This window comes from Passer montanus, unplaced genomic scaffold, assembly GCF_014805655.1.
Source record: "Passer montanus isolate IOZ18808 unplaced genomic scaffold, ASM1480565v1 scaffold63, whole genome shotgun sequence".
NCBI classification, from domain to species: domain Eukaryota; kingdom Metazoa; phylum Chordata; class Aves; order Passeriformes; family Passeridae; genus Passer; species Passer montanus.
The window spans coordinates 222136-243049 of NW_024371371.1; the positions used below are offsets into that span (position 1 = coordinate 222136).

The following is a 20914-nucleotide window of genomic DNA, read 5'->3' on the forward strand; positions in this document are numbered from 1 at the left end:
GAGCTAGGAGATTTCTGACAGCTGGAAATATGTTGAAGAAATTCCTACCTGTAAGGGTGGGCAGGCCCTGGCACAGGGTGCCAGAGGAGCTGTGGTTGCCCCTGGATCCCTGGAAGTGTCCAAGGCCAGGTTGGCCAGGGCTTAGAGCAGGCTGGCAGAGTGGAAGGGGCCCCTGCCCATGGCAGGGAGTAGAATAGTGTTCTCCCAGAGGAGGGTGCTGGGGCTCCAGGGGCTCCCAGACACACAAGTCACTGAAAACCAGAGCCTGGAGCTTTACTGACAGATGCAGGAGCTGGCACGTGCCTTTCCTTGGACCCAGGTAAAGCAGCAGGGAGGTGGTTCGGGCACAGCCTGGAGGAAAAGTTGGTTTTGAGGCTGATTATAAATCCTTGGGTTTTGCCCTTGGTTTTCCCTGCAGGAACTGCCCCAGGGGAGCTGTGCTCCCTGCAGAGCTCCAGCCCTGCTGCAGCTCTGGGGCTCTGAGCCCACACTCCTGTACAGCAGTGCACCATCCTGGGATGGGACACATCCCTGGCTACCCCTGGAGTGAAATTCCCATTGGGAAATTCAGCCAGATGAAACTCCAGAGCTCAAGTTTAAACTTCAGGCATCGAGCTGTCCATTTCAGCTTTTCCCTTTTGCCCATGGAACAAATTCTGTTTTCTTTTTTGTGTTCATAGTTCCTCTTAAATTAAAGGCAACTACTGCTGCTGGCAGCTCCTGAGATACAGGAGACCTCAGGCGTATTTTATTCCAAGCAGGTGATTAAATAAAATAAATTAAATTAACAATGCTTTGCACCATCATCCCTTGCAGAACCATTTTTAAAATTCTTGCCAGTTCTCCATCCCAGTGGGAGTCAAGGAAGCCCATGGAGAAATATTTCTGTTTCCCTTTTCCCCCACTCAACAGGTCCTGCTGCTGTGTGAACCACGAGTGACCCTTTGGTGCTTCCACTTGGGAATAAATCACATTTCCTGCAGGAACACACATGTTCAGTGATGGGATTGCTGTTTCCTGTTGCAGTTTCCCTTTTCCCAAGGGTCCTGTGCTGGGTGCATTCCAGGAGAAGCCAGGAGCCTGCCCTCTTATCACAGCTTTGCTCTTGGGTTGTGTTTGACAATTTGAAGGCTGTTAAGGGAAAAATTGTTTGGAGGAGGAGGTGGGAGGAACAGAAGAAGCTCACTGGGTGTAAAACCATAAGGGGATTCCCAGTCCTCTCCTACAGCTGCAGGAATTGCAGCTGCACGTTTGGACATGGCTCCAAGCAGCTGAATCTCCTTCAGTTCAACCCCCCCGGGCCCTTGAGCTGCACTGGAGCTTCCTGAAGGGCTGATCAGAGGAGCAGCTCCTGGCAGCTCAGTCCCCATCCCTGCTGCTATTAAAAAATAAATTACTGCCTCTCAAAGCACACATCAAATCCTTACTGAGAGGGCTGGGTGGGGGTGTGAGGGGAGGAAAAGGAGGGGACCAACAGCAGCTTCAAGACCTTTTCAGAGCCATCCGGCTGCAGGATGTGGGGAAAGTGTGAAGAGCAGCAGCACTGCTGATGCCCCAGCACAGAGCCCTGGGGTCAGCCCTGAAGTGGGGCTGCTTTCCAGGAACAGCAGCGTGGGGGAAACCTGGATGGGCCCTGAGGGGCTCTGCCAGCCCATGGTGCTGCTGGGGACGGGGGTTACACTGCCCTGGCTTTGGGGATGGGGATGAAGGAGGTTGTTTCCTCTCCCAGTTCCTGCTGGGCTGAAGGAGAAGCTGGTTTGACCCCCAGGGCACCACAAAAAGGAATCTCATCATAAGGAATCTCATCTCTCCCAGAGCCTGCTGATCCAGAGGGTGCAGTGTGGTCACGGCTGAGGATGCCCAAGTGCTACAGCTCTGCCAGATCCCGTGTCTCCAAGCACCAGGTGAGGGGGTTGAGTGTGGGCTCGTGGCAGAGTTTGGGATGAGGAGCCTGTGGTCATCAGCTGATCTCAGCCTTTTGTGTGCCCTTGAGCAATGCCATGGGAATTTTGCCCTTCTGTGAGCTTCTGCCAACTCCTGTTCGCTTCTCTCTTCTCCTTCTTGATTTTTATACATCAAACTTCCTTGAAAATGGAGGAAATGAAACCACAGGGCTTTTTTGTGAGTGACAAGGGACTGGTCAGCCTCCTCCCAGAGAAGAAATGAAATTTAGGGGGAAGGCAAGAAAATGATCTCCCTGATCATTTTTGCTGGTTTCAGGAGTTTGGAGGCCACGTGGTCGGGCAGTTCATCTCCCAACTCTGCAAATATCCCGTGGGCACCACGGAACACATGGCATGTGGAGCATGGACCTGCTGGTCCCAGACAGGTCCTGCTGCAGGGCTGGATCCTTTCTCCATAGTTTTGAACCCTTTCCCAGCTAGGTAGATCTGGGTGAAGTTTTCCTCCTCAGAGGCTGGGTTTGCTGGGGACTTGGGGGTGTGTGAGGACCATGGGAAGGGGGAGACATGGGGTGGGGAGGTGGAGAGCAGGGGCAGATAGGGCTGAGGAGGAGCATATTGCCTTGGGAATGTGGATCTTTGTTTCCTGGCAGCTGCAGGAAGAGCCATTTCTGCTGACTTTCACACAGGGACTAGCACTCAGGAGGTCCTGAGTCCGGGTGGTTCTGACTTGGGCCCTGGGTGCTGGGTTTGCTGAAATCCCCAGCAGCCCCAGGACACCCAAAGGTCTGGGAGCAGGGGGATAGGAGCATCCTGAATCTCACTTGGACAAGGTGAGGAACAGGCACTGGCTTCTCAAAGTTACTGGAGACTCAACACCTGGGACATGTCCAGCCTTGGCTTGGGATGCAGCAGAAATAACAGCACCTTCTTCCCCCATAGGACATGCATCCCTGGGCTCCTGTCAAACCCTGAGCTGGGTGCTGGAGGCCAGAGGGGTCTGGAGGGACACAAGGGGAATAGGTGCCATTCAGGGGTGGCATTTCTCCACCCTGCAGGAGTGATGGCGTGGCTGAGCAGGGCAGAGCCACCCCCAGTCGCCATCTCTGTGGGCTGAAACCCCAAGTGAGGGTTCTGCTGCGTAGAGGAGTCACCATGCAGGGCTTGTCCCCAGGAGCTGTGTGACACCCTGTACCCCTGGCTGCCTGCTGGGCCCCGTGGTTCCTCCTTGCCGTGGGTGAGTGCATGACCCGGGCTGGGAGCGCTGTGCTGGGTGAGGAGAGCAGGGCCGCGCTCGCTGCTCCATGTGACTGCAGTTTCCGCTGCAGCCTCCTTCCGCAAAGCCTAAATTGGTGCTCAGAGAGAGGGCGGGTGGCACACGGCCTGCAGGGTGGCACACGGACCCCGTGGGTGGCACACGGACCCCACGGGTCACCCCTGTCCCCAGGACCCCCCTGAGCGCAGCTGAGGGGCCGCAGGATGGACCGTGCCGAAGCCCAGGTGCTGTTCCACATGGTGAGTACTGCTCCCTGATATCTGTGATGGGGAAAACACCACGGGGGGTTCCCTGTGCCAGTCTGGGGACCTGTGGGGACCCGTGGTGTCACTAACACCCGTGCTCAAAGAGCTGTGGCTGCGTGGGCTCGTGCCGGGGCTGGTGTGGAGCGTGGGGAGCACCCCGGGAGCTCCCAGAGCTCTTGGATGTGGGCTCTGGTGTAGGGCTGCGGGCAAGGGTTTCCTGCTGGGGCTGCTGCCTCCTCTCCTGGCTGGCCAGGTGCCATCCCACCAGCTCCAGGGAGCACTGGGAGGATGGAGGTGCTTCTGGTGTTCAAAGAAGCTGAGAAAGGTTGAGCTGGGTGAAGGAAAGTGGGAGTTTCTGCAGAGAACCAAAACTGTGTTCTTTGGGTGCAGCAAGAACCAAGGTCCAGGACAGCAGGGTCCCTCTCCTGCCACTGTGTCTGGGTATGAGCTGCTGCTGGACTCCAAGAACTTGAGAGGGCAAAAGGTGCAGTGTGTCACTTGCAGCCTGGGGAAAGGGACTACCTCTCCACCTCCCCCAGAGTAATAAATCCTGCTTTGATAAGGCACCAGCTCAATGCTTTGGCTGTGCCAAGGAAGGAGACAGCCCAGGACATGCCCTGCTCCCTCTGTGCTGCGAGGCTCTGGCTACCTGGGCTGCCCAAAATAACCCTGTTTCTCCTTCATGCAGTGGCAGCTGTGAAAGTGCTGTGTGTCAAACACTCGCTGAGCCCTCACTGCTCATTTGCCTGAGTTTCAGCTTTTCCCCAGATGCAAATGCCGTCAGCTCCGCTCCCACCAGGTCAGTAACGGGGCAGCTCCTGCTGGACAGCCTCTGTTCCCTGGGAACATCCCCAGCAGGGATGGGCACTGTGGGACTTGGGGGGTGGGTTGGTGTCCCCTGGGAGTGTTTGATACCAAGAGGGGGCACAGGAGCCCTGCTGGGGGACTCCCTGCTCGAAGGATGCAGCTCAATGGCCTTCACGAGCAGCTGTGCAGCACCCATGGTGCCTTCCCCCTGTGCACTGCCACCCCTGTCCCTGCTCTCCCCCTGCCCCCAGGCTCAAACTGGGGCAGTCCCACGAGGGCTTCTGCTGGGGTGGGTGGGCTCAGTGCCAAGGCTCTGTGCCCCTTCTTCCACGGGCAGCTCATGGTGGCCCAGGTCACCTGGGCCTTTTGGGGTGAACAGTTTGCAGCTTCTGACCTCCTCCCCTCTGCCTCCCTCTCCACAGGAGTGCCGCCACTGGGATGGAGGCTCCGCTCCCTGGTGTCTCCCTGCTTCTTCTCCTCCTGGCTGTGGGATGGGGAAGCAGGATGGACGCAGCCTGGGCACCATCTCCTGGGAGCTGTGAGCTTGTAAGTCCTCTTTTGTGAACCCTCACCCCTCTGAGTGTTTGGTCCTGCCTGGCAAAGCCCAGGCAGCTCAGCATCTCCAGACCTTCTCCATCCCAGCTACTGGCTTGGAGTGGACTGGTGGGCCAAGGCTACAACCAGAGCCACCTCCTCCTCCCTTACTGTACTCCCCAGACTTCTCCCTCCTCATCTCCTGTCTCCCACAGTGGTGTTATATATCCTCCTCTTCCTTCAGGTGCAGAGCATCATGGATTGCACTGGCAGATGGCTGAGTTCCATCCCAGGAAACCTTCGAGGCGATACCGAGGAGCTGTTTCTTGATGACAACACTATCCAGGTCCTGGGCAATGCCTCTCTGCTCCTGTATCCCCAGCTCTGGCATCTCAGCCTGACCAGGAACCGGCTGGAGCTCATTGAGCCCGGCGCCTTCCTCAGCAGCCAAGGCCTGGAGGTGCTCTCCTTGACAGACAACCTGCTCTTCACCAACTACTCGCTGACAGCTGCTGCTCTGTCTGCTCTGCCAGCCTTGAGGATGCTGGATCTGGCTGGAAACCAGCTCAGGGAGGACATGGTATCAGTTTTAGTCTCAAACCTCTCTTCCCTGGAGTCCCTGTCAGTGGCCAGAAACATCATCATGAGGCTGGACTCATCCACTTTCACAAACCTGACAGAGCTGCTGGAGCTGAACCTGGAGAAGAACTACATCTTTGAGATTGACAATGCTTTTGAAGGGCTACAGAGGCTGCAGAGGCTCAACATAGCTTACAACTACCTCCCGTGTCTGGTGGGGTTTGACCTGACCCAGCTTAGGGTGCTCAACGTCAGCAACAATGTCATTGAGTGGTTTCTGACCCTGGAAATTGATGACCTCTTTGAGCTGGAGGTGCTGGACCTGTCCCACAACCGCCTCCTGTTCTTCCCTGTGCTGCCCCAGAAGAGCAAGCTGCACACCTTGCTGCTGCAGGACAACAGGATGAGCTTCTACCAGCGTCTCCCCAACGGCACCTCCCTGGCCAACGTCACCATGCAGTTCCTGATCATTGATGGCAACTCCACCAACATCACAACAGTCAGGCTCTGGGACGAGCTCTGCCACAGCAACCTCTCCTCCCTGCGCCTCCTGGACATGAGCCAGAATGAAGTCTGGGGCCTGCCAGATGAATTCTTGGCCCAGATGCCCTCTCTGACCCACCTGAAGCTCAACCAGAACTGCCTGGAGGCGTTTCACCTGTCAGAGGAGGACCCCTTGGCCATGCTGACAGAGCTGGACCTCAGCCAGAACCAGCTGGTGGAGCTGGGGGTGAAGGTGGGTGTTGGGGACATCCTGCCCAGCCTGCAGCTCTTTAACCTCAGCACCAACAGGCTGCAGGCTCTTCCTCCCGGGATTTTCACCCGCACCAGGAAGATCACTACTCTGGACCTCAGCTACAACCGGGTTGTCCTCTGTCCCCAGCCAGGTGAGGCTGAGAGTCTCGCCTGCGTGGACATCAGGGGTGTGGAGACCTTGACCCACCTCTCCTTGGCTGGCTGTGGCCTGCAGAGGATGGGTGGCCGTCCCTTCCAGGGGACATCACTGGTTCATCTGGACCTCTCTGACAACCGCCAGCTGCTGTCCGGGGACCCGGGGTGGCTGCAGGACCTTGTCCTGACCCTGCAGGTGCTGTCTCTGAGGAACACCAGCCTCTCTTCCACCGCCATGGACCTCTCTGCCCTGAGCAGCCTGGTGCGCTTGGACCTCTCCGGGAATTGCTTGGCTGCGTTCCCCGCCTCGCTGGGCACGCTGAGGCTGCGCAGCCTGGACCTGCGGGAAAACTGCCTGCGGGCGCTGCCGCAGGACGTGGCACAAGTGCCGCTGGGGAGCAGCCTGCGGGAGCTCTACCTCAGCCGAAACCCCTACAACTGCTGCACGCTGGGCTGGTGGGACGCCCTGCAGCGGGCCGAGGGGCTGCGCGTCCCCGACGGGCCAGAGGTGACCTGCAGCCACGGGTCCCGCGCGCTCAGCCCCGGCGCGCTGCCCCAGCCCGTGCTGCAGGGCTGCCGCTGGCACGAGGCCGACCTGGCGCTGCTCTACCTGGTGCTGGCTCTGCCCACCTGCCTGACGCTCCTGGTGGCCTTCGTTGTTGTCTTGCTCGTGGTCAAGGAGAAGCTGCTGAGAATGGTGAAAAGCCGGTGTGGGGTGTCCAGCCCTTACTAATGGCTGAGGAAGAGGAAGGGCTTGGGAATAGTCAATAACGGGGTGGTCAGGAGTACAGGTGATAACCCCTCCGAGGTGGTCGAGATGGAAACCTGGTGGATGTAGGACAGGAGGTGCTGGGAGAGCTGCCATTCCTGCCCTAATGGTACCCAAAGGGTGAGGGCTGTGTCTGGTGATGGAGCACTGGGAATCCTCAAGGAACGTGTCTTCAGCAGAAACCTTCAGCTGGTCTTGGTGAGAGCTGAGTGGGCAGGACATCAAACATTCCTTGGCTGAAAGGACAGGTTGCCCAGAAAATCTGTGGATGCCCCGTCTGTGGAAGTGGATCAAGGCCGGGTTGGAGTGGGCTTGGAGCAATCTGATCTAGAGGAAGGTGTTGTAACCAGATGGGTTTTAAAGGTCCCTTCTAACCCAGACCATTCTGGGATTCTGTGACAGTTTTCTCCATCACTGCTTTCCCCACCCACCTTCCGGCTGTTCCTTTTATTTATTCCCACCTGTAGCCAATTCAAAATGTCTTCCAGATCTGCAACCAGCCTCCACAAAGTGCCCCAGGCTGGAGCAAACATCACCTGGGTGCTGTGGGGTCTCTGTAGTCACAACTTTCCACACTGCTCTTGCCAGCACTGCCAAACTCGCAGGCAACCCTGATCATGCACCATGTGTGTGTGCTGATAAAGACAGGCGTTGTCAGCAGGGCTGAAAGACACATTTTGGGGTGTTGTTTCTTCACCAAGTCACAGTCTGGGTCAGAAAAGTGCATTAGAAACAGCCCAGGTTGGAACAACGGGGAATATCGATTGAAAAGCAGGAGAGTAAATTACATCCCTCAGTGATATTTTATCATGGATTTATGTTTCTCCAGTGACTGCTGGATTAAACATACAAAGGAAACAAGAGAAATCCTTCCTCCATGCTCCGGCTTGCACAACTGCTCCGGCAGTGCCCGGGGATTTCCTCCACCCAGCTCTGCTCACAGCAGCTCTGCCTCTCCCAGAGCAGCAAGCACTACCTGGGGAAGTGCTGCTCTGTTCCTCGGGGGTCACTGAGGGGAAAGGAGAAGTGGTGGTGGTTTGTGCTAACTCAGAAGCCCTTCTGAGAACTGGAGTGGCTTTATTCCTGTGGCACTGCTGGCATTTTTCTAGTGAAACATGTTTAATGGGAACAGGGCACAGGGAAGTGTGCAGCAGTGTTTGAGTGGGAATTGTAGTCGGTGATGTGGGGTGTGCCGGGGCTCAAGCCCAGGGGAGTTGTCCTGTGGGGTGATGGAGGGAGATGCCCAGGAGCTGGGAGGATGCCGGGGATGGTGCAGGCAGGGGAGCCAAGGCTGGCAGCAGGGCAAACCCTTCCCAGGCACGGGTGTGGGACTGGGCTCGTGGGGGAGCCTGCTGTGGCTGGTGGCTGTGCAAGGCTGGAAGATGGATGGGTCAGACCCTGTTAGAGCAGCCAGCAGCTCCACTGGGGCTGAGAGCAGGACAGGATCTGGAAACCCATCTGTCAGATCTGGCTCGGAAATGACAGCTTTCTGCCTCTATTTTAGACTGAAATAGCCAAAACCAAAGCAGGCCCCAACTGGGGAATCCCTCAGCCTATTTCAACCCTTCTTTCTGCCCGCAAGCTGCACCCTGGGGGACAGCAGTGACCTATAAATACATCCCTGCACTGTCCCCCAGCTGCACTCCAGAGTCTCCTCGCCAGCAGGGTGAGCAGGTGCCCCTGTGAGCTCCCCTCTCCCTGGGGCTGGGCTTGGAGAGGGATGTGTGTCCTTCCCCAGCTCCACAGCCAATGCTGCTGCTCCATCTGGTGTGGGGTGTGGGGTGCAGCTGTGGGAGAACACGCAGGGAGGAACCCAAGCACCTGGCACTGCCCAGGGCATGACTAAAAAGGAGGGATTCTGAATTGTATGGAGCTGATGGGGTACTCAACATTCCCTCATGATGGTGCCTGGAAAGCCATGGCTCACATGGAGCTGTGATGTGAATGGGATGCTGGGGCAGCAAGGGGAGATTCCACTTTCTGAGCTGCTCTCAGCATCTTTGCAAGGCCGTGGTGATCAGGGAAGGTCCTTGGTGACTGGAGAACCCAAGGGTCCCACCCAGCTTCAGTAACAGCCAAAGGGCCATCCCAGAGGAGATTCCACTTTCTGAAGTGTCCTTACAAAGCTGCTCTCAGCATCTTTGCAAGGCCGTGGTGATCAGGGAAGGTCCTTGGTGACTGGAGAACCCAAGGGTCCCACCCAGCTTCAGTAACAGCCAAAGGGCCATCCCAGAGAGCAACAGGGCAGGAACCTTCATGTTGGGAAAACCATGGAATAATGTTCTTTGTTTGGAGTTCTAGAAAAAGAGGGGCTGGAAGAAGTCAGCATGGACTGCTGAGGCTAAGTTATGCCTGCCCAACCTGCTTTCCCCTCAGGATGAAATGGATGGATGTGTAGGCAAGGGGAGAGTGGTGGATGCCCTGTGCCTCAGCAAGGCTTTGGACACAGAGTCCCACAGTGCTCTCCATACAAATGCAGATGTCACAGTCTGGGTGGGCAGCAGGCAGGTCAGGATCTGTGGCAGTGGAGTGCAGAGGGCTGTGGCCAGTGGGATGTGCTCTGCCAGGAGGCTGCTGAGGGGGCTGTTTTGGGATCTGTCCCACTTCATGTCTTCATGCATGATCTAAAGCTGGCTGTGAAGAGCCTTCCTGTCAAGTTCCCAGAGGATCCCAAACTGGGAAGACCAGTATGGCTCCCTGCTGATGGTCTGGGGTGGGCGGGAGGAACAGGCCAGCAGGAACCTCACAATCCAGGCACTCCTTTGGCCTCATGCAGCCCTCACTGGAGAGGGGGCCATGCCCAGGCCGTGTCCTGGTCAGGATGAAGCTGGTGGCAGGCTGGAAGTGGAGGAGAGGTTCCCAGGGGCCCTGTCCCTCCCAAGTGGGAGACCTTTCTGTGTTGTTATGTTGTTGTTGAGGCAAGGCCTGTGCCAGACCCCTGCACACCCTTTCCTGTCCTGGGAGAGCTGAGTCAGCCTTTACATTCTTTTAATTTTGGCAAGTGAGGCCTCAGCTTTCATTTCTCTCCTGACTGATACCCCCTTGGCCAAGTGTGAGCTCCCTCGTCCTCTCTAGTGACAGCAAAGCGCTGTGATTTAACTGACATTTGCTCCATGTTTTTCACAGCAGTGATTCATTTTGGGGTGGAGGAGGAGAGTTCTTCCAGCTGCTCCTCCAGCCTCTCCTCTTAGTTCTGTCAGGCAGCAGTTTGTTGAGGCCCCTCAGTTTGGGGTGAAGGCCCATCTCACCCACAGCCCTCACAGCTGCCTGGGTTCAGAAAGCCAAAACTCAGTTGTAAAATTGGGTTGTAAAATTTCCCAAAGAATCCTAATCTTAGTCCTCCAGTTCTTACACGAGAACAGGACTGATCTGTACAGACCAGCCAAGGCAGACAGCTGGACTAAAACCTTTGGTGGGACAAGTCTGTCTGACTCTAGAACCACCCCCAGCCTTTGACCTTCTACCAGTCTGGTTTTTCAGATACTTTAAGCACATTCTCCCAGAACTAAGCACTTATGAGGAAGCATCACCCAGGAGTAACTATCCCACTGCAGCAGTTTGAAATCACTGTGTTTTCAGAAGTACTTTTAAGATTAATTCATTTTCAAGACATTCATTGGACTTATTTTTGTGTAAGCTAAAACTGGAGATTTAAGCATTGCTAGGGAAATGTGAGAGCAATATTCTCAATACAGAGTTGATTTATCCAGAATGACTGATACATATTTAACTTCCCAGCAGGCAACAATAATCACCCTATTTGTACAGTACAGCTTTAACAGTGTCCTCAGGACATGAATATTTAATGCTTCATATTCAGCCCAAGCTGACTAAAATGTAAAAAATTGAAAGATTAAATAATTTAAAATTCTTTTATGGAGGAAAAGACTAAAACTAGCCAACAGTTTCAGCTATGCAGTTTCTATTTAATCAAGTCTGGCTTCTTAAACAAAGCTCACTTGAGGCTGGGATTGCTGTGGCACCTCGGGTTCTCCTGAGCCAATGTATGATGGCATTCTTCTCTCTGCTGGGACGCTGAGATTTGTCTCTGAACTGCCTGTCTTTGTCTGGAATCAGATCTCTTCATCTGACTCCATGTCCCAAGCACAGGACTCCAGCTGCTCATCCTGTGGGAAATCCACCTCAACGTTGTAAACGAAGTCGGGGTCATCCTTCTTCTTCCTGTTCTTTTCAAAGACCTTGTCCATGATGCTCTTCCTTTTGGCCAGTTCCTTATCATCCAGTTTGTTCATATCCTCCTCTGGGTCAATGGTCTCTTCCTGATGAAACCTTTCCAAGCTCTCAGACAGGCTCTGTCCTTCCAAATGGCCTCTCAGCAAGCTGTAGAGCTTCTGGAGCTGGTGCAGCGAGACCCCTTCCAGGTAGGCCTTGTGCCGAGGGTTGTTCTTCAGCTGCTCGGCAGCCCTGCTGCAGTCTGGGGAGAGCCAGCACAGGCACCTGCAGCTCCAGCCAACCTCCTCCCACTGACACACCCTCCCAAACCCTCCCCAGGGGTCTCTCCAGGCCCTCCAGGCTCAGATGGAACCCTGGGCTCCTGGCAGAGGCAGCATTACCCCAGCACAGCCCCTGCCAACAACGGGCTCTGCATGCAGCTGGGCAAAGAGTGAGTGAATGCACTCAGGAAGGAAGGGATGACTGCACTCAGGAAGGAATGGCTGCACTCAGGAAGGAATGGCTGCATTCAGGAAGGAATGGCTGCACTCAGGAAGGAATGGCTGCACTCAGGAAGGAATGGCTGCATTCAGGAAGGAAGGAATGACTGCATTCAGGAAGGAAGGAATGACTGCATTCAGGAAGGAAGGAATGACTGCATTCAGGAAGGAAGGAATGACTGCATTCAGGAAGGAAGGAATGACTGCATTCAGGAAGGAAGGAATGACTGCATTCAGGAAGGAAGGAATGACTGCATTCAGGAAGGAAGGAATGACTGCATTCAGGAAGGAAGGAATGACTGCATTCAGGAAGGAAGGAATGACTGCATTCAGGAAGGAAGGAATGACTGCATTCAGGAAGGAAGGAATGACTGCATTCAGGAAGGAAGGAATGACTGCATTCAGGAAGGAAGGAATGGCTGCATTCAGGGAGGAAGGAATGACTGCACTCAGGAAGGAATGACTGCATTCAGGAAGGAAGGAATGACTGCACTCAGGAAGGAATGGCTGCATTCAGGAAGGAATGGCTGCACTCAGGAGTGAACGCCCCTCACCTGAGAACCTGGAGAAATTCCTGACAGGCATGATGCGCTGGCGAGTCTTGTCCTGGCTGTTGTCTCTGTAGATGAGGATGATGGACGGGGGCTGGAAGCAGATCCCACATTTCTGTGCACTGAAAGGCATCCTGCCTCCATCAGAGCCTGCAGCAGCTCTCCCTGGGGAACAGGGAAAGGGAAAGAGGTGGCTGAGTCTCTCAGTGCTGCTCTTTGTGTCAGGAGTTCAGCAAAACCACAGAACCCCAGAGTGCTTTGGGTCAGACTGGGCCTTAAAGCCCATTCTAATTTAATTATGAAATTAAATTAGAGGGGACTTAAAAATCCAGATCTGCTGCAGATTCTGTTCCCAGCTCAGTGGACAGCACTGAGTGCAGGTGTTTCTTTTATTTTGAATAACATAAATAGGTTAAAACCCAATATTTTTATTGGTTTATGTATTTTTATTGGTTTAAATACTTTTATTGATTTAAATACTTTTATTGGTTTAAGTATTTTTATTGGTTTAAATACTTTTATTGGTTTAAATATTTCTATTGGTTTAAATATTTTTTATTGGTTTAAAACAAATAAAAACTGGTTTTAAATGAGTGAAAATATGTCAAACATTAAGATGGTTTGCAGACTGCAGTAAGGCAAAGTGACATATTTTACCCTCAAAAAACAATGTATTTCTCCACATCAAGAAAAATTGCATTAATGTTGAAAAGCTGCTTGGAGGCAGAATTGGAAACACTTCCTCCTTTGTAAAAAATCACATAGGAAAGAGTTTGAATATGCAACGTCCTTAAAAATGGAAAATTTCCAGTGCTGGGTTGGTGGGGATTTGGAGGAACGTGGAGCAGTGGAAGCTGTCCCTGCCCTTGGCAGAGCGTCTCTTCTCCCTCCTCCTCTCCCTCCTGCTCCCGCTCCTCCCCCGGCCCGGCCCTGCCTCCCCGGGCGGTTGCCATGGCGCCGCCGCCGCCGCCGAGCCCCAGCGGCAAAGGCCCGCTCCGCCAAGGCCCCTTTCGGGCTGCCCTCACCAGCGCCTGCGGGACACAGCATGGCGGAGCAATGGGCGCGCGGGCCCCGCGCGGTCAGGCGGCGCCAGGGGCAGCCCGGGGGCCGGGCTGGGCGCGCTGCTCTGCGCCCTCCGTGAGTGCCCGCGGGAACCGCCGGGAGAGCAGGGCGGGGTGCGCAGGGCACGGCCACTCTGCTCGGGAAACAGGCTGGGAATGCTCACCGGGAGAAGGGAGGGATTCCGGGAGAGCTCAGAGCCCCTTCCAAGTGTCAAAGGGGCTCCAGGGGAGCTGGAGAGGGACTGGGGACAGGGCATGGAGGGACAGGACAAGGGAATGGCTCCCACTGCCAGAGGGCAGGGCTGGATGGGTTATTGGGACGGAATTCTCCCGTGGGAGGGAGGTGAGGCCCTGGCACAGCGTGCGCAGAGCAGCTGGGGCTGGAATTGCTCAAGGACAGACCTGGAGTGCCCTGGGCTTGGGGATGGCGCCCCCGCCCAAAGCTGAGGGTTGGGACAAGATGGGCTTCGAGGTCTCTTCCAACCCAAACCACCCTGTGACTCAGGATTTGGGAACTATGGCTTGGCCAGTGAACCAGGAAACCTCTTGTGCTCTTTGGTCACAGCCAAGTAGTGCTTCCCTTCTTCTGGGAGGGGGTTTGCAGATGAGGCCTTTGTGAGTTATGGAGCTTTCCCAGCCCCTGCGGTGGCTGTGCTGTTACACTGTGGGCTCTGTGTCACCTCAGATGTGCAGGCAGCCTGTCGGGGCACCACTGTCACACAGGAGCTGCTGAAAGAGGGGTTTCACAGGTGAGTCCTCCCCCTGCCTCCCTCAGCACAACGTGCCACAGCATTTCCTGCTGCAAGAAGCTGCTCTTCTCTTCCTGTGCAGTTGTGTCAACTCCCTGGGCACCTGTCAGGAATGTGTTAACAGCATCAAGGGATTAATTAACAGGCTGTGGTGGAGGGAAAATAGGAGCCCCCTTTCTAAAGCTTCTGTGGAGGCTGTTGGTGGTTCTGAGACATTCACAAAGAAGTGAAACTTCATTTTGGCCGTGGTTGTGGGGTTGAGGTTGAGAAGGCTGGACAGGGAAGTGTGACCAGAGTTAGTTGCACTCGGTGTGGGAGCTCATCTCCTCTGAGAAATGTCTCTTGGGATTCTTGTCAAGTGTGGGTGTGAATTTTTTGCTCCTGCTGCTGTTTGAAGGGAGCTGCTGGTGAAGGTGGAGCTGGGGGAGGATGCAGCAGGATGTGCAGTGGCAGCTCAGGTGCAGCTGCCTCCAGGAATCTACGTGGATCCCTACGAGCTGGCAGCACTGCAGCAGCACAACCTGACAAAGGTAATGGCCCCACACAGGAGACGTGGCAGGGGTCAGGCAGGGACTCAGGGGCTTGGAATGTCTGGTCATTACCTGGCTCGTTAAACCAAGGTGATTATTCCTGGAAGGAGGTGCCAAACAATATAATCTCCCTGGTGTCTGCTTGGAGCTCAGCTCTCTTGGTGCTGCTGGTATTGTCACACACAGGTGATGTGCCAGGGAGCTGCTGCTCCTCTCTTAGCCCCACAGCTGTGGTGAGAGGGCTGGGGTTCAGAAGGAGGAAGGGAAACCCCCAAGGAGGTGCTGGGGAGCTCCAAGTGCTGTGTGTTTGGACTGAGCAGCTCCCCAGCTTCATTTTCATCCCAGCTTTCTGTGCTGCTGCCCAGTCTGTGCTTCCCATTGGAGAGATGTGCACAGGCTGTGCCTTTTGTCTGCTGGGGTGCCTGGTTGCTGTAAAACATGGGTGCAGGGGCTGTGGGCAGCTCCTGCCCTTGGCATGCCTGGGGTGCAGGTCTGGCCTTGCTGACACCTCACAGGTTTGGCTGTAGGCACAGTGATGTAGCCATGATATCTTATGAAAAAGCCTCTGCTAGGATTTCTTCTTCTCATCTTCTTCTCATCTTCTTCTCATCTTCTTCTCATCTTCTTCTCATCTTCTTCTCATCTTCTTCTCATCTTCTTCTCTCTTTCTTCTCATTCTTTCTTCTCATTCTCTCTGTTCTTTTAGTATAGTTTTAATGTAGTATTTTAATATAATATATAACATAATAAATCAGCCTTCTGAGCAAAATGGAGTCAAGCCTCGTGTCATCACACAAAGGGTTGCCAAGACAAGACAGTGACACTGTGAGCTTTTCCCACACGGGAGTCACTCCTTGAAGACAGTCCTGAAAAGGTATTTTGGAACAGCTTTAGGCTGCAATTCCCAACTTAATCATCCCGACCACAAAATCACTGTTAGTGTTAGAATGAGGGGGGCAAACAGTTTTTGATTTCCACCACAAGCACTCCCGTGTCTCTCCCTGCTTGCAGGCAGTGCTGTTCCCTGGTGCCATTGACGTGGAGGCCCCCGAGTACTCGGCCAAGGCTCTTGTGCTGCTGCTGTTCCTGGAGGCGGAGGCGCGCTGCTCCCGCTGCCTGCGCGGCGCCGTGCCCGTGCACGCCCGCTACCACCGGCCAGCCCAGGGCACGGCCCACGCCTCCGTGCCCCTGCAGAGCCCCGGGCTGCTGCTCTGCTGCTGCCACGGTGAGGTCCTCACGGGTGCTCCTGGGCAGTCCCAGCTCTGGTTGTGTTGGGGTGCAGCTCTGGGTGGTTGTGTGAACGTGAGCGGAAGGCGCTGATAAAGACCTCGCTGTCTGCCTCGCTGGGTGCTGCTGCCTGGCCAAAGCAGGGGTTTGTCACAGCCTTCCCTGTGTCACAGCCTGCCCTGTGTCACAGCCTGCTCTGTGCTGTGCTGCTGCCACTGTACCCCTGTGCTGCTTGGGCTCTTCTTGGAAGACGTGGCAGTTGTCATGATCCGTGTTTGTCATGGTCCTGGTTTGCCAAAGACTCCCTGCTCTGACTTTTCCCATGGCAGCTGGAGCTGTGCAGGGTGTGTTCATAGCCACTGTCACTTATTTAGAGTAATCAAAGTATTCAGGTGGCTTCTGACACTGTTGCTGCATTCCCTTTATGTAAAGGGGGAATGTAGGAAACTGTGCCTGAGGCTTGGAATGGTTGGGCTCTCAAACTCTGGTGAAACCAGAACCTGATATCCACTACAATTAATATTTCAATTTATGTGAACAATTAAATCCTGTATTTTTGTTACAAATTTTGTGTCCCTTCACAAAATCATTCCTGCCAAGTCAAGCAGACTAATGATTTTCAACTGCTTTTTCTTTACTTGTGCATTATTTGAGCAATGATTTTCTGGGATAAGCATAGGGACAGACAGGACTACCCAGTCACTTAAAAAAGGAGTGTTAAATCTTCCTGGCACATTTACTAGTTATGAGCAGGAAAACATTTCTTATTAATGATTAATGGGGAAGGATTTAAAGTATTGGAAGGGGGATCTTTTGTGTGCTGACAGGAGGCCAAGAAGCAAAATGGCCTTACTTATTTTAGGGACTTATTTATTTTGGGGAAAATTCTAACTACATGGCTAAAGTTGAGGGGTCTGCAGGCTAACCAGGAATTCTTTGCCCTGTTAAGGACAGAAGGGCCAAGATACCACACAGGTGAGATTCTTTCTTGGGTACCTGCTGTATTAGGAAGGGAAGAGTTGTAAAGTTCACAGCAAGAACTGCCCAGCCTCACTTTGGCCATGCAGAGGTGTTTCACCACTTGGCTCCCAGGGAATAGATTCTGTTGAGCTGTTAGGGGGGAAAAGATCCCTTATTTGGAAAAAGCTTGCAGGTCAGGTTGCTTATCCTGCCTGGCTCCTGGTGATGCAGGAATGCCTTCCCTAGGTCAGCTGTCTGCAGAGTGCTGGGAACCTGCTGAAGTGGATGCTCCCTGCTCGTCTGACACCACCAGTCCCTGTCAGTGGCACACCACAAAACACAGACCTGTGAGTTCTCCCTCGGTTCTTTTTAACAACTGCTGCCTTTTTGTTATAATTAACACCTTTCTGGATTAATTTTTTTTCCCTTTCTGACTGGCTTTTAGTGGGGGTCATCCTGCCCTTCTGCTGTGTTTACGGGGATTGTGCTCTTCTGGCCCTTTAGCATGGCTGCTCTCCTGACCTTTTCTTTTTCCCTTACTGGTTTACTTGGAATCCGAGGATATATTTGGCACTGGCCAAATAAAGAAAGGTCTTTACAACACTGGTTTAGACCAGTAGCAAGGTGGAAGATGATAATCTAGCTAAAGTAATGGTGAAACTGCAAAGATTTAAGGAGTAGCATCCTAAAAAAAAGGCCACTTCTATTTGTTGGTTGTTACCTGTTTGGGTGTCTAGGAAAAGATGAAGTTTCTTACTGTGTTCAAAACCAAGGAAAGTTGGATCTTTAGTGTGGCCAACAACTGTCTTTGATGTCCAAAAGTGCCACAGCAGTGTAGAGATTCAGAAATTAGACTGGTTTATATAATAAAATAATCTGTTGCTGTTCTAACACATGTGCCTTCCTATATATAAGATACCTGCAGGCCACTGGTACATCTGTAGCTGTTGTCCATAAACATTTTGCAGCTTCCTGTATCAATGAAAAAACCAAATGGTTGCTGACTTTGGAGAAATCTGTGTCCTTAGTGGTCTGAGCTCACCTTGGGAGCTGCTCTCCCTGCAGCATTCCAGACATACCCTGGAGTGGGAGCAGAGATCCAGGGATACAGACGGCAGCAGATCCATTTCTGAGCTGTGCAGTGCAGCAGTGGCTGTGAATGAAAAGGAGATGTCCCATCCTGGTTCTGATATTGAGTCTCAGAAGAAGCTTTAGCTGAGTGCTAATTAAATCAGGGTCTGGTTCCTCATCCTCTCAGTAGCAGTCAAAAAGAAACAGCTGGTCAAATGAGTGTTTTATATTTATTTTTCTTTGTAGGCATATGAGGAATCGATGCTGAGGGTTCCTGTGGGGCTCAGGGAGCACAGTTCCCTGGTGTGTGCCCTGACCCTGCTCACCACAGGGCTCTGCTCGGGCCTGATCCTCGCTGCTGCCTGCAAGTATGGACACTTCTCTCAGTGACCTGAGGAACGTGGGGTGTCTGACCCCCATCCAGCACAGCCAGCTGCAGCTTTCATGGGCTCCTGGATGGATCCTGCTCTGCTCTGAGTTATAGCTTAGGGGTGCACAGGTCCCACAATGGGTTATGGTTCCTTTGGCTCATAGTGCTTACAAATGCCTTCTGCAGCCCAGAGGACATTTTGGGTGTGTTGTCAAAAACCAAAGCAGATGGAGAGTGGGAAAAAGCTTCAAAAAGCTGAAAGCACTGCTGGGAGTAATGAGGCAACAGTCAGGAGTGGGTTTGGGGCTCCTATTCCCTGCTTCCAATGCAGTGCTACCTCTTGCAGAGGTGTTTGTATTTCTGTACTCAGGGATTGGTTATTAAGGGTATAAAAAACATTATTGAGTCATTAAAATTTCTGAATTTTGATCTTGTTGTGCAGATGGGTTATGTATGTGTTTGTGAAGGGACATTCTGTGCCTACCTGGGACATGTCAATAATCTCTCCCATCCTAATGACTCTCAGGGATTGGCTGCTCTTGGCCTAATTAGAATCACAGAGTCATTAAGGTTGGAAAAGCCCTCCAAGATCATTGAGTCCAACCATTCCCCCAGCGCTGCCACAGCCACTCCTAACCCATGTCCCCAAGTGCCACATCCACATGTCTGTGAAACCCCTCCAGGGGACTCCACCACTGCCCTGGGCAGCTGTGCCAGGGCTGGGCAGCCCTTCCCAAGAGGAGCCTTTCCCAATATCCATCCTGAGCCTCCCCTGGCACAGCTTGAGGCTGTTCCCTCGTCCTGTCCCCGTTTCTTGGGAGAAGAGCCCCACCCTCACATGGTTCCATGTTCTGTCAGAAGTTCTGAAGGTTCCCCTGAGCCTCCTTTTCTCCAAGCTGAACTGGTCAGAATTGAAAGAGTTTAGAAAATTTGAATAAATTTCACCCTATTTCATGAATGGAAAGAAACCCTTGGAAGATGAAAGTGAAGGACAGGATAGTGACTAGAAGCAAATATTTAGGAGATGTACATTCAGTCTCCAGGACAGTTGATAAATAGAAGGAAATGGAGAGGAAATTACCTAATGGAGAAGCAGAGAGGCTCTGGAGCAGCAGAGCTCGGGCGCTGTCTGCAGCTGTCAGTAGGTGGCACTGGGAGCCCACGGTAAAAGAGACTTTATTCCCGATAAACCTCAAATAAATTAGTCAAAACAGGGAATCTGGCTGAGTGTGTGTGTGAGGGGGTGAGGGAAAATTCCTTCCAAGAGCTCCCTGTGCAGCCTTTCATCGATGTCCCTTGGGCATCTTTCTCCTGCTGGAATTCAGCAGAGTGAATTCCTTGTGACTGCTTCCATGGCAGGTTGGAAACAATCGGAGAGATTTGGGCTGTCAGCACTGGGACCAGCGCTGTGTCACTTGTCTCCAGGTGGGATGTTTCATTCCCAGAGCTGGGTTTGTTCCTGTGCTCTGTGGTGACTCTGGGTTGGAGCCTGACCTTGGAATGGCAACATCCCAGACTGCCAGAGATGAGGGACGGGATTTCACTGTCTGTTTTTTGACACCAGGATTTTTTTTAATCCCTCAGCTAAATCAATCTTCCTGACAAAACCTAGGGAAGGGGAATGGGAATGAAACAAAAAATATTGCAGGTGGAAAAAATAGGGAAGTAAAGTGTATATCAAGATTGCCATCAATCACCTTTTCAAGTGAACCTAAGTGATTAATTCTGATTAATGTGAAATATGAGAGGAATGGCAGAGCTTCACAAGGGGTGGTTTTTGTTGTGGCGAATATTTGCTGTTTTTAAATCCATGGCACTTGTATTATAAATACAGCAGACACTTTTTTCCTTACAAACTGTAGCAAGGGGTGGTTTTTGTTGTGGCAGATATTTTTAAATCCATGGCACTTGTATTATAAATACAGCAGACACTTTTTTCCTTACAAACTGTAAATAAGTCTGATAACCATAACAGTGTTAATGACAAAGGAATTTGCCAGTGAATCTCCCTGTCAGAGCAGAAACTGCTGTCACTAGGGCAGCACAGAATTCAGCAGGTGTGCCATGCAGGAGGATTCAAGTGCCAGCTCCAGAGGGATCACAGAGGTCAGAGGAGGAGCTGTGTCCTGTGCAAAAATTCTGACAGTTTTGGAGACAGAAATGAGGTGTTCGGGAGTTCTTGGCAAGAAACCACCACAAGGAGGGTTGGACACAAACATCCCCATCCTTAATATGTGTAAGGACTGAATCAGAGCAGGGAAAGAAAAGGGGATGGGGCATTAAAGGGTGTGTTTGGAATTAAGGCTTTCTGAATCACAGAGAAATGGGCATAACAAAAAAAGAAAAATACAAAAAAACCCTCCTGAAAAGCTGTGCCTGGGGAGAGAGACAGAAGGGAGGGAGGGGAGTCAGGATTCTGCAAATGGAGCTGGAGCTGAGAGGGGCTGGGGGTAGGAGGCCGAGGCAGCACAGAGAGGTGAGGAGGGATGGGGAGGAAGGCCAGGGAAGGGTGAAGCCACAAACCTGCTGTGGCTGCTCCAGGGCTGTTGCAGAGGTGAATTAGCAGTGGCTGGGCTGAGTCAGAAAGGGGAAAGCAAACATGGGAAGAGAAGTGAAAGCACGGCTGTGCCCCTGGGGAACGGATCAGGGTCATTTGGGAATACTGTTCATGGAAAATGGGCACAGCTGCAGGGACAGGGGTTCTGTGGTTCTCTGAGCTT

At 52.9% G+C, this 20914-nt stretch overlaps 3 protein-coding genes across 5 annotated transcripts; 2 read left to right on the top strand and 1 right to left on the bottom strand.

The window, feature by feature from the left end:
* Positions 1-1619: 1619 nt before the first annotated feature.
* Positions 1620-7432, top strand: NRROS (negative regulator of reactive oxygen species). Of its 3 annotated transcripts, XM_039728022.1 has the most exons (6): positions 1620-1904; positions 2960-3138; positions 3349-3416; positions 4111-4221; positions 4652-4775; positions 5008-7432. In XM_039728022.1, the coding sequence occupies exons 5-6, from the start codon at positions 4668-4670 to the stop codon at positions 6964-6966; spliced, it is 2067 nt and encodes a 688-aa protein (XP_039583956.1). In that variant the 5' UTR covers positions 1620-1904; positions 2960-3138; positions 3349-3416; positions 4111-4221; positions 4652-4667; the 3' UTR covers positions 6967-7432. The 3 variants fall into 3 exon arrangements, with proteins under 3 accessions (XP_039583956.1, XP_039583957.1, XP_039583955.1); XM_039728021.1 differs by lacking the exon at positions 1620-1904 and having other exon boundaries at positions 1928-3138; XM_039728023.1 differs by lacking the exons at positions 2960-3138; positions 3349-3416.
* Positions 7433-10599: 3167 nt separating this feature from the next.
* CEP19 (centrosomal protein 19) lies at positions 10600-12634 on the bottom strand. The gene is made up of 2 exons (XM_039728024.1): positions 12230-12634; positions 10600-11437 (listed from the first exon to the last, which is right to left on the bottom strand). The coding sequence occupies exons 1-2, from the start codon at positions 12357-12359 to the stop codon at positions 11076-11078; spliced, it is 492 nt and encodes a 163-aa protein (XP_039583958.1). The 5' UTR covers positions 12360-12634; the 3' UTR covers positions 10600-11075.
* A 543-nt stretch (positions 12635-13177) lies between these two features.
* Positions 13178-18623, top strand: PIGX (phosphatidylinositol glycan anchor biosynthesis class X). Its single transcript, XM_039727921.1, has 7 exons — positions 13178-13229; positions 13271-13363; positions 13973-14036; positions 14434-14566; positions 15578-15791; positions 17000-17100; positions 18071-18623. Exons 1-7 carry the CDS (start codon positions 13178-13180, stop codon positions 18212-18214), a joined length of 801 nt encoding a protein of 266 aa, XP_039583855.1. The 3' UTR covers positions 18215-18623.
* Positions 18624-20914: the final 2291 nt, after the last annotated feature.